This window comes from Typopeltis vanoorti, chromosome 8 (assembly GCF_054136105.1).
Source record: "Typopeltis vanoorti isolate ZY-2024b chromosome 8, IOZ_Tvanoo_1.0, whole genome shotgun sequence".
Lineage (NCBI taxonomy): Eukaryota > Metazoa > Arthropoda > Arachnida > Uropygi > Thelyphonidae > Typopeltis > Typopeltis vanoorti.
In genome coordinates, this window is record NC_143556.1 from 151,889,664 (window position 1) to 151,908,160 (window position 18,497).

General features: G+C 34.3%; 1 protein-coding gene across 1 annotated transcript in view; it reads left to right on the forward strand.

Moving 5' to 3' along the window:
• Positions 1–18,497, forward strand: part of mask (multiple ankyrin repeats single KH domain) — an 823,307-nt gene that overhangs the window by 111,602 nt on the left and 693,208 nt on the right. Inside the window, 1 exon segment of the mRNA XM_090396371.1 lies at positions 11,684–11,828. Coding sequence (XP_090252497.1) covers positions 11,684–11,828 — 145 coding nt within the window.

The following is an 18,497-nucleotide window of genomic DNA, read 5'->3' on the forward strand; positions in this document are numbered from 1 at the left end:
AGTTTAAAACTGGCCCGACAGCCAGTTTTATTTCTCCCGATTTGGTATGCAGCGAGATATTTCTCATTCAGACACTCTAAACCAGGGTGGGGGTCATTTTCATTGCTTAAAGTTCAGTGGCAAGACCTTGGATTACTAATTGCAAAAAAATAGTAATTGTAAAATGAGATTAAAACCGTTAACATAAATTGGAAAGTACATGCCATCATTTTGTTTTTAGTTGATTATTAGAATAATTGAAGTCTGAAGTATTAGAAGATCACATCACTGACTTTCGTACGTGATGCAGAATCAATACCTAGTATCTCTTAAAGGCTTTGTTGTGACCAGATAATTTCACTGTATTCTGGAAAGAAGTGACGACAATGTCCATTTTCCCAGATCTCAAAATTTTTTCCTCTGTACATGTGCAAGACTTTCCACAGTAATTGTGAAGTTTAAAGGTTCTGAAATTTCCTAGAGATGATTGCTATCTTTTGCTTCTTGCTGTTTAAATCTTGAAGTAATAAACAGAAATTTTTAAGTATGGAAAGGAGATAGTGTCTGTATTGCATTTAAATTTAAACATAGATTTGATTTCTCTCTGTACAGGAGTTTATGAACTGCTTTTTAAGATAACCAAGAATAGTTGATAGTAATTAATATCTCCTTTTTCTTCTTGTCTCATCTCTTAAGATGAAAAATGTTCTCTTTTTCATAGTATTCATGATGCTGAGCACTGCAAGCCTCCATAGGTCAGTCGATACTGATGATGCTCTTTGGTGGATGCCCACCTTTGATTCTGATTTCAGAGTATGAAGAACCTAGGAGTTTTTCAACTGATGGTGTGTATTATCCAGTCTCAGGGTTTTTTCTTCCAGAAACTCATAAATTAATAGACGCCATACACTGGCCTTATAATCCTTAGTTACTTCGGCTGCAATCCCACAGAATTAAGAAGCTGAATAATGCTGGATGTTGTTCACTGAATTTAGTATTAAAAATTCTCATTTGTAATTTATTTGTTTGTAGTATGATTTTCACTCATTCAGAATTGCCTGCATTCATTTACAACATAGTAATAAATATCCTTTAAAGTGCAGCATTTGCATTTTCTGAGTACTTTTTATTATTAAGCATCTGTAGTGGTTTACACGTTGAACTTGTTTTGTTTGCTAGAGAGTTCTGACAATACTTTTTTTTTTATTTTTTTTTCCAGAAAAGATTAAAATCATTTTAATCTTTTCTGGAAAAAATGATTAATTATCCTTGGTGATCATACAGATATCTAGATTATCTATGTTTACATCAGTTTATTTTTTGGATTTGAGTAAAATGGGATGCTTTTTTATATATATATGTTTGGGAAAAAGGAGTGTAAAACAAGGTTGTAAATTTTGCTTTAATTTTCATTTGGATAAATGTTGAAATGTTGCACCGTTGTACTAGTCAATTCATTGATGATGAGACTGAATCTCTGAACTTGTGTGACATTGCTAGGAATGGCACATATCTGTTTTCTTCTCACAAAAATTGGAATCATTTTCATAATAAGCGTAATAGCTTTGTCTTAATAATCCTGACTTTGTTATATTAAAAGTTTCTTAATAAAATAACATCAGTGTTTTTGATTTTGTTAAAGCATTTCCTTCTTGTGTTTCAGTATCCTTATGCAAATGTCTCAGTGTAGCATTTTACTAATTCATTAAACTACTTTAAATAACTTCAAATGTTCAATCTTGCATCAATAGTTTCCATCTGTATTCCATACTTTTGTTGAACATTTAATGCATTGTGCTTCTCAGTTTGCTGCCTTGAAAAATTCCCAAACTTTTTGATTTATTTAATTTTTTTTATCCATTTATCCTTTTTGAACTTGATGAATTAAGGGATTTTACAAACTTCATGCGAAAACAGAAGCCTATTTCTAAATAAAATGATAATTGTAATGAATGATAAATGATAATTTTCATGTGGCACACATGTGCCATGCATACTTTGCAATGTGCACGTTCTCATGCCTTCAAATGTCAGCACTACGTATGCAAGTTAATTTATAGCTGTTGTTTCTCTTGTAATGCATATTTTTACATTTCTCTCTTCATGTTATGTACCTGGATGCTTTCTAAGAAGATGAAAATAGTTGTGTGCCCAAATAATAGTTTTTTTTTTTTTTTCCTATTTTGGTAACTCTAGTCATTACATTTATTTAATTATTTTATATAGCCGAGTAAATCTGTTGCATGAAATATATAATGTACAAGGCTCTACAAGTGCATTTGCCTCAGGCGAGGTAAACATAGACCACTGGCTAGTGAATTTTTAGCCTTATTCGAAATGCATTCAAATTATATTTTATTCACATAATTTATGCTTTTTTTTTTTTAAACATCTCATTCATTGTCAAGACTTTTCATCATGGGTGGCTGCCGATGAATTCATTAGAGAAATTTTATTTCCAGAGAGTTGGAAATAAAATTTCCAGTTGCTGGTTTTCTCTAAAACATAAGTCAATTATCTTCACTTTCTATGCAAGATAATAAGTAAGTTTCTCGTATTATATATGCATTTAAATTGAAGTTATGATTTCTAAATCAATGCATTCATTTTATTCAGTATTAAATAGACACATACACACATGCATGACGTATGTAATAGACAATCTGTTATTAAAAAAAAAAATAATAATTGTAATTTTCTCAAAATAATTTTATTAGCAAAATAAATCAGTGCTTATAAACACAAAAATTACAATTGGCACATAGTGATTAAATATTGTAGTAGTCTATATATGTTATTCTTCCAACACTTTGACCTCTTAAGTAGGTGTGCAATTGTAATATAATATTGTTGTAAGCTTATTTTCCTAACTCTCAACACGAATTATCTTAGCAAAATCAAATGTGTAAAAATTTTACACACACACACACAGATTCTTTTATAATACTGTTATTTAAAGAATACAAATACAAATCTTGCAAATACAAGTCACAGACCAGATCATGTGACTGAGTGCTTTGTGGAAAGTGAGTTTGGCTCCACATAGTGCTACCTACTTTTTTGTTTTCATAAATTTTATTATTTGTCTTCCCTGTTAAATTATTGTTGATGGATAATTTATATAAATTCGCCCTTCATTATGAACAATAAATGGAAGAAAATGCAAACTGTGTTGTGATGTACATTTTAAACCCACTTTAAAGGAAAGCCTGTTTTAGTATAATTTCATGTAATGGATATTGAGAATTAAAGAATGTGTTACTTTAGTTTGTCAACATAACATCTAGTTTTTTTTAACATCACCTATAACAATATTGATAAAAAGTAGACTGATAGCTTCGATGAATAAACTTTTTTTTCCTGTCTAGTGTGTGTGTGTGTGTGTATATATATATATACACTCTATACTATAAAATGATAAGCTGAAATTGGAAACGGATGTGATGTCGGCTTGAAACGGATATAGGCTGTAACGTTTTTTTTGTAACGCTTTTGTCAAGTTATTTGACACGTTTTGAAACTCAGGGACTACCCTGAGTTTCAAATGTTGTCGAGTCTTCTCTGTTGACTATCCCTGAGTGTCGAGTCTTCAAAATTTGAGTCATTGGAATTCAAGGAGAACCGGCCTATCAGTCAGGAACATGGGGGGTTGGGCACTGTAGGAGCCAGGGGGGGAAAGGCCCCCCCTTTTGAAGACTCGACACTCAGGGACTACCCCGAGTGTCAAGTCTTCAAAATTTGAGTCATCAGAATTCAAGGAGAACTGGCCTACCAGTCCGGACCACAGGGGGATTGGGTGCTGTAGGCGTCGGGGTGGAGCCCTCTAGTATGTGTGTGTGTGTGTGTATATATATATATATATATATATATTCACAACTCTTCACAAGCAAAATTAAGATCATCATACTCAGTAAAATGTTTTATTAGTCAGTTTGACATTTGTCCTTTACCTAAAAGTTCAATAACACATTTCTTCTTTTATAAGACAAATTACTACTCAGTATCTCAAGCTTCTTTGCCCATGTTTGTTCTGAACACTTTGTATATTATTTTAACTTGGAAAAGAAAGGTACAGCAAGGATTTGCAACTGTCCTCTTGCATAGCTAACTTTTATGTGGCTTCTGAACAGTGTGCTCTGGATTCCTCTGCTTTAAAATCAAATTTTGGCTCAGATATGTTGGCTACAGTTTTATTTGGATTTGCAGCTGCCTAACTTAACCACTTGAATATACAGCATAAATGCATGCAATTTACCATTGAAATTGTAAACCAGAAAACACTTCTATTTCTGCATGCACTTGTCACTCGTTGTCCCTTGGGAAGTGTATTCTTCACTGTTAGCCATTTTTCTTTACACTTCGTAAATACATTTATAAATAATATAATCTGGGCTTCAGTAAAACCAGCTATTCCATATTTCTTAAAGGAATGCCAGAATCATCCCCCCCCCCCCCTCATCCCTGACCCAAAGCTACGAGTGTGTGGAGTGGTGGTGGTGAGATGTAACATAAAAAAAAATTTTTTTTCAGTGTAGATTTGGTTTTCTACAAACAAAAATCAGGAGGCATTAAAACTGATGCAGGGCATGCAGTTTTCTTTATTAGCACAGAAAAGATGAGTAAGAACTTAAACACCTATCTCATCATTACCAAAAACAGTTGTAATTATAAGATAGCATCCTGTACTAGCTCAAAGGAATCAAGAAAAACCAAGACTACAAAGGAGCAGTAACATTTCTGTATATTCAGCATGTAACAGACAAAACATGTAAAATACTTAAAAACATTGTAGCCTTTGAGACCTGTGTAAGGTCTCTTAAGATTTTTATATCCTCCAAAACTGCCACCTCTTAAAAAAACTAGGTGTGTAAAATCCACTGTTCTTGTGACCAAACCAGTCTGACCAGTCCACTATATTATGTCTGAACATGTCGACAAGCACTTTGGCGTCAGAACAGAAATGCCTTACATGGACCACAACATCTTTGTCAAATATTTTAAAGAAGCTTCTGATATGATAAGAAGCCTACCCACTCAACGGGATTAAATTCAAGGAAATATTCTACATTGTTTTGTCTTTGTTCATCAAAAATCTCATCTGCATCTAATTTAATGCAGAGGCTTAACAGTACTACTTGACTACAATGTTGTTTCTATTGTTAAACTGTGTATTGTTATAGTAAATGTCTTTTTTTTGTCATCTTATTTATTAAATGTAACTCTTGAAGAAGTGTACTGCAATAGCATATTAAAGCAGGCGAGAAATTGCTGGCCTGGTTGGCCGAGTGGTTAGCATACCCGCTCTCCAGCCAAAAGGCTGCGGGTTCGAATCCTCCCATGGGCATGGATGTTCGTGATTGTCTGTGAAAATACTAGTGGTGGCGGCAGATGGTGTTAGTGCCATTGGTTCGTTGTAGTTGGTGGACTTGAGTGGTGGAGACAGAGTTGTAGAGTAGGTGCCCTCCCTCGATGAGTCTTTAGACTATCTGGAGGTGTCACGTAATAATAATAATTTGTGACTTCTCACTCACAAAAGGTTTTTTGATAACCTATATATTTTATGTCCACGCGGTTAGCCTAGTGGCTTTGCGCTTTGCAACCATATGCCTGGGGAAGGAGTGTCCTAGGTTCGATTCCCGTCCACGACGTGAGGAGCTTAAGGATCTTCCTCAGCCATAGCCAAGTTAGCCGGTCTTGAGCGTGGGCAGCAGGGTTTTTTCCACCAGTTTATCTGGGGTTTTTCATTCTGCAAGCAGGCAAACCGGCCCCGTGAACACACAGGTTACAGTCATAAATACTTACAGCAAGGAAGGCAACGGGAAACCACCTTGCTCATAATCATCTCTCCCTAGAATGGAAGCATATAGCTACCCTCCCCCAGCCGTATGGCAGATGGGAACCAGAAGAATATATTTTATATTTGTACAATGGGTGGATCATCATCAAATTCCTGCCATGTACCCTCAAGGGGTGTACAGGATATGATAGTACTACATGAAAAAATTTACATTATTACTAACTTCCTATCTACAGTTTTCCTCCAAATCAGTCTGTTACTTGTCAAGACTCCAACATTATCAGATCTTATATTTTTATCATCTAAGGCACTTTGTACCATATCAATCCACCCATATCTTGGTCTTCCTCTGGGTCATTTTCCTGCCAACCTGATAGAGAATACTTGTTTTGCTAATCCTTCCTCGCTCATTCTGTTTAACTGACCATACCACCTGAGATTAGTTTTGCTAATGCATTCCTGGATGCTGACAATGTCAAGTTCTTTCCTTATATCCTTGTTTTCAATATGATATTACCATTGATGCCATCTGTTCACGCCTATAATCTTTCTCAGAACTCTTATATCTGCAGTTTCTAGTCTTGGTTAAGTGTTTTACTTCTGACCCAGCACTCGGATCCATAAGTTAAAACTGGTTTGAACACTGTCTTGTATAGCTAATTTAGAGTTCCGACTAATTTCGCTCTTATTCCATATGAATTTATTCAATTGACTTCCCACCATACCAGCTTTGCTGATTCTGTTGTCTATTTCTATATTTAATTTACCATCTTCCTAAAATTCGACAGGTTCTCCATTCACAACACAGTTGACATTTTCAATGATTCTGCCTATTTTCATTGTCTTTGTCTTTTTATTGCTGACCTTCATACCATATCTATTACAACAGCTATTCAATTTAGTCAGAGAATCTTGCAGACTTGTAGCGGATTTATTTAGAAGTATAACATTGTCCGCATAAAGCAAAGAGCTGACGTTAACATCTCCAATTTTGATATCATGTTTAATATCACTTTCCTTCATAATGTGATCCATATAGATAATGAATATCAGAGGGGATAATGTACATCCTTGTCTCACACCAGATTTAACATTAAACCATCTTCCTATACTTCCTTCAATTCTACCTGCTGACTTACAACTCAAATGAAGACTAAGTATTGCTTGATATAATGTCCCATTGACACCATATAACTGTAGCGTATTGAATAGCTTCTCTCTTGGCACCTTGTCATATACCTTTTCCAAATTGACAAAACTTAAATACAGATATTTGTTATATTTCCATGAATTCTCCACTATTTGTCATAAAGTGAAGATCTGATCCTGACAGCCTCTATTTGACCTGAATCCAGCTTGTTCTTCACCAAGCTTTTCTTCCACAATTCTTTTCAATCGTTTCTCAAGTATACTTGCATATATCTTACCAGGAACACTCAGTAGCTATATACCTCTGTAATTGTCACATTGTTTTATTTCCTTTTTTATATATGGGTGCTATGAGAGCTCTACTCCAGTCATCGGGGATTCATCCCTCTGTTCAGGCATTCTGAACTATGCAGTGCAGCCACTGTAAGACTTTTATACCACCATACTTCAGCATTTCTGGTCGAATATCATCTACTCCTACTGCCTTTCCACATTTCAAGCCTTTGATGGCTTTTTCTACTTGAAATATGGATATGTATTCCTGACTGCATGCCTGGTCAGTGTTTTTTACCGCTGTGCTGTCATCACTGCTTATTTCATTTAGCAGTTTTTCAAAATAATTACTCCATACTTCAAGGATATCTTTTTCTCCTGTTTTCATGTCACCTTTATCATCTCTAACTCCTTTTATAGCACTCTTTCCTCCATACCTAAGCTTCTTCAACAACTTCCAGAATATTTTGCCACCTTCTTGATATTTATTTTCTATGTTCTTGCAGATGTCTTCCCATGACTTTTGTTTAGCTAGTTTTACACAGTGTTTTGCTTTCTTACATTTGTCTTTGTATTCTCTAAGAGCACAAGCTGACTTATTTGCCAGGAACTTTTGATAAGCTTTCTTCTTTTCCTTCACTGCCTCTTTAACTTCTCATTTCCAGCATGGAGTTCTAATTTTTCTTTCCTTGCAGACAACTTCACCACATGCCTCTCTAGCTGAATCAATCAGGGTGTTCTTCAAGGCTTGCCACTGAATCTCCAAGGTTTGGTTCCTGTTCTCAAACTCTTTCATTTTTTCTTCAATAATCTTTGTGTGTTTTACACAAAACTGTAGACTAAAACACACTTTGTGTGTTTTAGTCTACAGTTCCCATCTGAGTGCTGCTAAACGTTTATTATCTTTAAAACTTTCTTACATGTTATTCTTTTCAATATGCAATTCAGTTTCATCCTGCTCAAGACTAAATAGTGATCACTTCCAATTTCAAATCGTCTGTACACTCTGGTGTCCTGCACCAGGGAGAAAACATCACTATCAACAGTAACATAGTCAATGAGACTTTTCTTATTCCTTGCCTCTTATCTCCATGTGAATTTGTGCACATTTTTATGTTGGAACATGGTGTTTTAATAACCAGACCATGTCCTGAGCAGAAATCTAACAGGTATTTGCCATTATCATTATTAGCTTTGCTCTTTTCTCCAAATTTTCCCAAAATATTTTTGTATGTCTGACAATCATTTCCTACTCTGCTATTTAGATCCTCAACAAGGACCAACTTTTCCTTTTTCATTGTGTCAGTTGCTTTTTCTAAAGCATCAAAAAATTCCTCCACTTATACCTTAGTAGAACCTTCTGTGGGGAACTGGACAATGAGACTTATTGTCCAGTGCCATTCAGGCTCGTATTTTGTGTTGAAGGAGTAGCCATAGTATTCAACACAAAATGTTATATGCCCAAATATAACATTTTGTATTTATTGCTCAGAAAGATTTCACCAGTGTTTGTCTTTTTTGTTTTAGTCACCTCTATTATGTTAATCTGGTACTTATCTAATTCCTCAGCTAGCTCCATTTCTTTGCCATTCAGGCTTCTTATGTTGATAGTACTAATCTTTAACTCTGGTGATATTGAGTTGGGTGTGTTTTCAGATTTGTTCCAGTAGCTGACTTTTCGCTGTTTGCCCTGGTTCCCTGGCGAAAATAACAGGGTACTATCGTTAACAGGATATGATATTTGTTTAACTGGGCGATGCCCCAGCCGGCATGAAATTTTGTCCTGTTGTACCATCATTTTGTATTTTTGTTTAACCAATAAGAATACAATTTGGTCGGCTAAATCCCAAATTGCCAGCCCATCCTCGTTTGTTCAGTATCCAGGTAGATATCCAACAGGGTGCATCACGAGAAGGCGAGGATTGGACATTAGGTCAGAAGAAGCCTTGGTCGGTTCTCCCCATTCCTTTAAAGGCTATGTGGAGGTCTCCTCTCAGTTATACAGCTTTGACACTTAAGCACCCCACCATGGGTGGATTAAGGGTGAATTAAGATTATTATTATTTATTTTTTATTTTTTTCAAGTCTGCCCATGGTTTGAACATGCTATTGCTTTCTTCTTACCTCAAGACGGGGTTTTTTGTGAATAAGAGCCTTCCACTGTTCTCTTTCCAAGCAAGTTCTTTAATATGCCAACAGCTTTAAAAGTATAATGCTGTTCTAAGGACTTAATGTTATGTTAATCCCTGTCCCGGTCTTATACCCTTCATAATGCCCTCAAATACCAGGCAAGGAAGTCAGTACAGTTCCATTCACACAATGTGACCAAACCAATGATGTTGATGCTTTTTAAATATGTTAAGAATTGGTGAGCCAGGGATATTCAAATCTTGCAGCACTTGTACATTTGTATTTTCTGTCCAGTGAGTTCTGTTGAATTCCTAAAGCATTTAATTTCAAAGCCAACCATTTCCTTTCTGCTTCTTTTTTTAAGATTTCTGACCCTTAGACAGCTATTAGTAGTATTATACTTTCTTATAATTTTTAGATTTGTAGGAATTTTGCTGTTTTTCTAAATTTTATTCAGTTTATTCATTATTGACTATGCTATGGAAAGTTTGTTTTATTGTTACTATGTCATTTAAATTTGAAGTCAAATATGCCCCTAGGTAATTAAAAATTATCTGAAAAATGATAGTTAAGTGTTAACTATTATTTAATAATAGTTAACACTGGAAATAACCACATATATTAAAATATTAATTCTAAAAACTTGAAGCCGTAATCTGGGATCACAAAACACGATATGTGCACTCAGGCACTAACACTGGACAAATGAGGCTGGAAAAAAAAAAAAGGCAACCAAAGTCAGGCATAGAGTCCTAAATGGTTCTAGATACTGTTATTTGATTTGTTGTGACATATCACCTAAATTAATTTTTTTAGTAACCAGCATTGCTACATTTTTTGGTTACATAAACTGTACAGTTAGTTATTTCCTTTTCCTGTTACTGTTTGCTCAGTAAGGTCACATTATAGAGAATTCTGACTTTGGTAACTTTGCCAATATCTTTGTCTAGTTGCACATTACATGTGATGTGGTTAGATATTTATCCTGAGAGTTTGCAACAAGTGCTGAGGTTCCTCCAGGTTCTGTTCTTTTCACCTGTCTTCCTTCCTTGTGGAAATTGGCAGTCTTGTTGAGTGGACTGCATATTCACTCCACAGTTTCTTAGTGACAGTAACATTGCACTTCTGTTTTTCTCATTTGACAAATATTCCTCTACACAAATGATTAAATCTTTCAGAATATCAACATCTGTAACCTTATAATTTGTTATAATTTAATCTCCAACTCATTCTATAATGGAGTTTTGATTGTCTTGTTCAATGCCAATAAAAGTTAATCTCATCTAATACATAATCTCATCACTTGTTTTGACAACTCCCATATCTATGGTCAAGGTAAGATTTATTTTCATAGTATATCATTGACCTCCAGTCTTTCTTGGCATAAACATATTATTACCAGTATTGTTTCCTCATCATTTAGGTTTTCTCTTTTAATCAGTGCATCATACTTCTGAATGCCATTAACTATACAAATCACAGATCCATCCAGCTATTGAATTCTTTTCTCATATTTAGGATAATGTCTCTTGCAGTTTATCTCTGAAATCAAGAACTAATTTTTATTCTTCTATTGGAACAGTCTCCTCTCTTATGTTTCCTGAACAATACAATCCACAAGTCATAAGCTCTATTGTTATTGAGGTACTTTCTCAACGTATTCACAGTATTACTATAAGTTGAACAGCCTCTCTTATATGGGATTGCCATTAAAAAAAAAACACACTTCCTTTAAATTTCCAAGATTATTCAGGCAATCTGGTAAAGACTTTCCTGTAAATCTTATGTCATAGTTATCTGAAAAAATAATTTATTTTATTGTCTTAAGATATGCATTTTTAAGAACTTAAGAATATGTAATTGTAACTTTTAATTTATGTAACTTTTAAGAATATTTATGTAATCAGTTTTTAATTCGTGACTTTTAAGAATATGTATGTAATTGTCTTGATTTTAGTGTTTGCTAACTGTTGACAGTATCATGCTGGAGTAATTTTTAAAATCTCATTAAATTTGGGAATTTTAATATTTCTATCCTTCCTTCCCCACATCCATTGAATATCTGTTCTTTGTATACCAAAGGTACTGCTGCACATAGCAGTTTTAGCAGGGCAACAGTTTGACAACAGAACCCTATTAACTAGTTTGGCTCCCCATTCCACATTATCATCCTTTGTGAGAAGTTATCTTTGCTCATTATCACACCCACTTAAATGCAGGTATCTCATGGAAGCAATCTGCTATTTTTATAACCAGTACAATTACACCAATGTTCATAGATTCAGTTCACAACTGTATGTCAGTATACATAGCAGTCATTGATTTTTTTAAAATTTTATTATTTTTTTCATTCAGCTCCTCCTTGCTATGCGAGCAAATGTGGAGGATCGTGGACTAAAGGACACAACTCCATTAATGGAAGCTGCAAGCGCTGGACATGGAGATATAGTGAAACTTTTGATAGACCATGGAGCTGAAGTAAATGCTCAGACCACACAAGGTAGGGTATAAAATCTATAAATATGCTTCATTAACAATATGGTAAAATAATTTTTTTTAAAATAAATTAAACAGAAAAATCATATACTTGAGAAACTCATGATAATGCTTGAGAGCAGTGTTGTTGTAGCATTGCCTTATGTTGCTCGTGCTTTTTATATGCTCATACTTTTCTCACAAGTTGTATATGTCAGTACCTTGCATATCCATGCTGAATTAATGGTCTTTATTTTTATTAAATAAAACTGGAAGCGGGTTTTGCATTCTTGAAGTATTTTCCTAACCAGTTTGTTTTATGATGATAAAAAACAAATAAGTCAGTACGGTAAATGCACTTTATCCTATGTCTTTTCCAGATCCTAAACTTAAATACATTCCCTTGTTATATTTACTGAAGGCTTTTATGGCTGTTCTTCGTAATGTATTAAATAAACATTATTACTACAAGAAAGAATTTATTTTATTCCATAGTTTCTCTCTCTCTCTCTCTCTCACACACACACATGCACAATATAGTGCTTCTCCAGGAATTAACTGACATGAAAGGGATGACATTCTAATTTTTTAATTAAAACATTTAACTAGTTGCATACAAGAATATTCCAACCAATTTTAACTTACAAATCTTGAGAACTGGGTGAATAATAAAACATTTGAACAATGGCTGGAGACAGCAGATATGAGAAATCTGAGAAAAATTAGAGGAGTGAACAGATGGCACCAGCAGCAGAATTATTGTATGGATATCTCTTTGGGGTCAAGACTCATTGATGGAGACCTGCACTAACCATTATTCAAACAATACTTCTCCTTAAACTTGCTCACTGTTGGGGAACTCACAACTACCTCAGGCAATGCATTCCACTTCACTGCTCTCCAAGCAAAGAACCTAATTTGCATCCTCTTACTAACCACACTGTTACACAACTTCCAGGGATGGACCCCTTGTTCTCACTCTACCAGTGTATTAAAAAATTTCTTTTGTGTCAATCTTGTATAATTCCTTTAGTAACTTAAGTCTCTTTCGTGTCCTCTCTCTCTCCTCCACCTGTTAACCCTCTAAAATCCAGCCATCCTCAGTCTTTCCTCATAGGGAGCATTCCACAGATCTGTCACCAGCTGGGTCATTCGTCTCTGACTCCACCACCACCTCCTGATTTCCAAGAAACCCAGGTAACTAAAACTGTGCACAATAATCAAGATGTGGCTGAATCATAGCCTTATATTATATTATAAAGAGGGATAATAACCTTCCTTTCTTTACTTGTCAAGGTGGTCTTTAACACATTGACAAGTAAAGATGAATAATCTTCTGAGAATTGATATCAATCATTCTCTCACCCTCTTCCAAACCCATCCATATGCCTGCAGAAGCCAATCAGCATCCTCTCACAGTTCAACTTCAAACCCACAGAACAAATTTCTCCTCCTCTTTGTTCAACCTCTCCACTTCTGATGTCTGGAATAATGTGTCATCTTATGTTTTCAAAGGAATATAGTCCATGGCTTTTCAAGTCAAATGTGTGCTATAGATCGACCAACCTTTCGTGGATGGATTCTCCATTAAAAAAAAATACCCTCAACTCAATTTTCACATCAGTAACTTCAGAGTGATCACTTATCAACTGTTATTTCTATGCTTCTGTCACTTTCTTACCATCAGCGCTGACTAAGGTTATTCTTCCATAATCATTTTCTCTTGCTACATAAAAATAAATAAATAAATTGGATTTACTTTGGCCTGCTTAACTAAATTTCTCTCATTTGATTTCACCTTTCTTACTATACTAGTTACCCTTCATGTTTCACTGATCACTTTTTTTGTTTATATCCTTTCCACAGCGCTTTCTTTTTTTGCAGCTCCTGCTTGGATATTGCCTATCTCAAACAGTTCCTGACCACTTCCCATCCACTACAGACATTTATTCCTTCTTATGCAGTGAAGCTTCTCCAAGCTTCCACCTAAGTTTATCATAATTGTTAGTTTTATGGTTCCACCTAAACACTTTCTAGACTTAGAATTCCACATGTTGAGAAACCTCCTGGAACAAGATTGCATGCTCACTTTCCCTGATTAGAGGTAGAGTTGCTACTGTTATATATTCTCTTACCAGATCCAACACTCTCAAACCCCATGGTCGCTTCCATCACATGCTGTTTCAGATAATTATTCCATTTCCATCATGCCATGTTTCCTTTCCTCCTTCCAATCTATATCTCCATAGTATGATATTAGGATGGAACTGATATTGTTAGCATCCAGGAATATGAGCAGAGGTGATCTAGTGGTATGGTCACTTGAACAGAATGGGAGATGAAAGATTATCACAACAGGTGTTTGTTGGAAGACTAAGCATATCTTGATGATGTTTGAAGTAGCTGAGAGGACCAAAATATAAGATAATATGAATAAGATAGTATGGGAGTCTTGACAGACAACATCTTAATTTGGAGGAAAATTGTTTAGTGGAAGTTAGTAATAATGTGTCTTTTTTGTACCTCCTACTCATGGTAAGTTAAAACCAATGGTATATTAGTACTGTGGTGGTTGAGCCAAGGATTTTTTTAATTTTTTTTATTACTAATTGATATATTTATTTTTTACATTATCTGAAAACCCTGCTCTAGAGACCAAACTATAGAGATCATGGAACTATTTCAACAGAATTCTAGGAAGCAAAGCTGTGGTCTTACACCGGGCAGCAAAATTTATCTTCCACCTAAAAACAATCGCAAGCATCTATGCCCACAGCACGATTTGAATGTGCAACCTGTTGGTTGAAGAACAGATATGCTAACCATTCAGCCAAACTAGGCCAGTGTAAACTTTCATGTAGTGTTCATACATCCCTTGAAGCTACATGTCAACAATTTGATCATGACAGTGTATATTTTATAAGCTTCCCTCCCCCACATATTTTATGGAAATTATTGCAAGTACTTTAAATAAGAATCACAATTGTTACCAATTGTTACGTTTCTTTGGAAGCTCAGGCTCTTATCAGGGGAAATAGTGATTACAGCTTGCAGTGTAATAAATACTTTTGGTATGGTGATTGAAAGGAGTAATTTTGTAACATGAATATCCAAAGCGTCTTCTGAAATAATTTTTGAATACCACGTGTAGAGGGTATAAGCCTATAGTATTGGTATTGGCAGGCTAATGGTTATGTAATTCAGAAACCCTGCTCTAGAAACATGGAATTCCTCTCCCTCCCCATCTTTCTGGCTTCTATAAGCTCACACCTAGGTGATAAAATTCATCTACCATTACACATTCATAAACATCCATGCTTATATAAAGTGGGAATTTGAATCTACAACCAAGTTGTAGGTTTTGATTCCTTCAGGTACACTATCCATTCAGCTGACCAGTATGACATATTGCTAGGATAGCTCTCTCTCTTTATCTACAATTGTTCCATCAGAAACTGTCAGGTAAGGTGGATCATATCTCCCCATTTTTTCCTTTGTGAACACTATTTCAGTGCAGGTTTTTATAGATCTTCTTTTATTTGGTCTTTCTAACACTTTATGGACCTAAACCATTCCTAATATTTCACATTTCTTATTCTATCTTTCTTTCTTTTTTTGCTAGCATTGTCATTAAAACTCATTTCCATTGCTTGTAGTCTAGTTATCTGTCTGCTGTATAAGTCAAAATGTCTACTGGTGAGGTGTGAAACCTCATTGTCTCAAATTAGTGTACTTTGGGTGAGTGAGGTTTCACACTGTCTCAAAGTAGGCTGCACTAAAAGTTTGACTAGTGAAATCGTTCCTCATTATCTCCTGGTCTAAACTTCCATCACCAGAAAGTATACTTCCCAGATATTTGAAGTTTTCATTCAAATATCTCTCTTCAAAACTTGCCCATTAATTCTAACACCTTTAATATTTATATATTTGAAATATGTGTACTGGAGTGCTATAACCCACAAATTTTTCACTTCGCCACAAGAGAAAAAATGACAGTGTGAAGTGTGTTCTTACTTTTTAACACTAAAAATATTGAGTTATTTAAAAGGACTAATGGTGCTGGGGAATGTGTTTTTGCTATTACTAAAAATCTTGAATAAGGGTTGATCATATATAGAGAACTAGAAGGAGACTTTTACATAATCTATAATAATACAGAGAAATCAGGGGTGTTTCTGAGAAGTGTTTCATTTTCAACTTAGTGTAGTACACCCTATTTCTAGATACAGTAGTATACTCATGGTAGAAAACCCATAGGAACTAAAGAAGTAATTTGTTATAGAGTGAGGTTTGCTGTGTGGCTCTTAAAAAAAAAAAAAAAAAAAAAAAAAAAAAAGTTGATCTTCCCATCCTCATTCCATGAATGGAGTGTAGGAGAAACAAATGGTGGGAAATCTTATGTTGTTGACAGAACACAAGGGATTGATAAGCACTAAACATAAAACAGCATTTGAAAAAGTACAAATGAAAACAATGAGACATAAGAAGGAACCAGAATAGAAATTATTAAAATAAAAATTCAGACTTAGTTTAAATTTCAAAATGTTGGTTATCTTAAACCTCTTTATTAATGTTACCTACCTGAACTCTTAATGAATTAAATTAAAAAAAAAGAATCATTCATATTGTGGATAAAGAGTCTTTCAAGAACAAAATGAGCTCCCCAACATAACTTTGAGTTAATGAAATGCCGTGCATTGTGCCAAATTTCTTTAATTTATGGTTCTAAGAGAAAATTATCAATTTATGCCAACTGTCCATCATTGGGTTTCTGTTATTAGGAAGCTGCTTATTCACACCAGCTGTGCCAGTCACTGTTTCCTCTTCCTTTAAGCTGACTAATGTTCATTTCCATTCTCTCCCTATTTATTATTGGAGGTGACTAATTATAAAGTTGACTGCGTGCTGAAATTTTCATATTTTTGATTTCAATGCTACAGACCATACACATTTAGTTTATGATGATTTCAGATAAGTGTGATATTAATTTAAGCTAATATAACATTTTGAAATTGAAACAATAATTGGATTTGATTTTATAATTTCATATCCTTTTATTTCTTTATTGCTCTCATTATTCAGCTAATCCTTTGAGTTGTATCATCAATGTATAATTTCTCAAAATATTTTCTTCTGTCTCCTGACATTTCTTTTATCATACTTCTCACTATTAAGAAAAATGTTTTCTTTACTGCATTTACAAGGCTTGTACTACATAATAGAGGTAATTGGTTTCTTACCAGTATTTATATTTATTTATTTCAAGAATGGTGCTGCTACCAACAAATTTGCTATGGACAGCAATAGTAGTTGTTGTTGTTGTCGAGTCCATTGAAGAGCTTCTAGATATGACTGTAGATCTGTAGAGCTGCTTTGGCAATCTGTTGAACTTTGATGGAGTAGAGCTTTTCTTTAGTGTTATTGACAATTTTCTGTAGAGCAGCAATTGTTGGACAAGAATAGATATGGGCAGGTGTTAGTTCAACTCCTGGACAGTTCTTGCATGATTCATAGCTCCTACTACTGTCTCGCTGTATTTTCATGCCTTTAAAATGTTCTGTCCTTATTCTGGCGATGATTGTGGTTCTCTTTCTATTTTCATTAATTTCACTGATTTCATTCTTCTTCTTGATAGTTTGAGCAATAGTAGTCCAGTTGCTAAAAGAAATAACTCTCCAAACTGTATTACAGTCTATCCTATAAAAACAACATGTGAGATGACTTCTTTAGATTGTCTTATAGTAGTTGTTCACCACTTGAAAGAAGCTTTCAGATAAATCTTGGTTTCGGATTCTTTTTACTTCTTGCTCTCTCTCCTCTCCAAAATATAATGTATTCCAATCTCCACAGGTTGCACTGCTTCCTGGATGTGTGGTCCTGTGAACACTTGCCTTGAACCTTAACTTTGTGTAGCTCTTTTTGTGAGTAGGACGTATAATGTGAAAACCAATTTTTCAGATAAGAAAAACAGTATTATTATACACTTTCAGTGTATTAAAGTAATAGATGATAATTTTTGATATTTGATGAGTGCCAAAAATGAGTGCAATTCTTAAACTTGATAATCAAATCATTTTATTATACAGTTTGCCTGTTTAAGTAAAGGAATAAGTTCTTGACATTTGCTGATCAAAAATACATGCAGTTTTTAAACATGGTCTGTAAACTTCAGTGTGTCAGGAAAATTACCATTACAAAGCATTGCTGAAGTTTAGTGATACTTGATAATATAAAGTTACTAACTGGTTTGATAAGAGTTTGTAAATCTTATAAATCTTATGACTATATTTACATACATTTATTTTCTTTATGAAGACGAGTGGATTTAATTGATTTTGCAGTGGTAGTAGTAGTATATATTAAAAAGTACTTTCTGCATTATTATTACATTACATAAATAGAAGGGGAGAATTAATATGTATATTTATATCACCAATTTCTAATTTTTAAAAATGTGACATTGTTGAAAATACAATTGACAGCTAATTTATTCAAACAAAATGTGATATATCCAAAAATCATCATGCTTCACACTGCAGTTGCCTTTGTCATACTTCACGCAATTACATTTTTTTCTGTTTTCCACAATTTCTTTTGTTCTATTTCCTGCTATTTACTTTGTTTTTGTGGCAAAACCATATACAAAAGTTTTGTCATCAATGTACACTTTTCCACCATTTCTTTTTTTCTATTG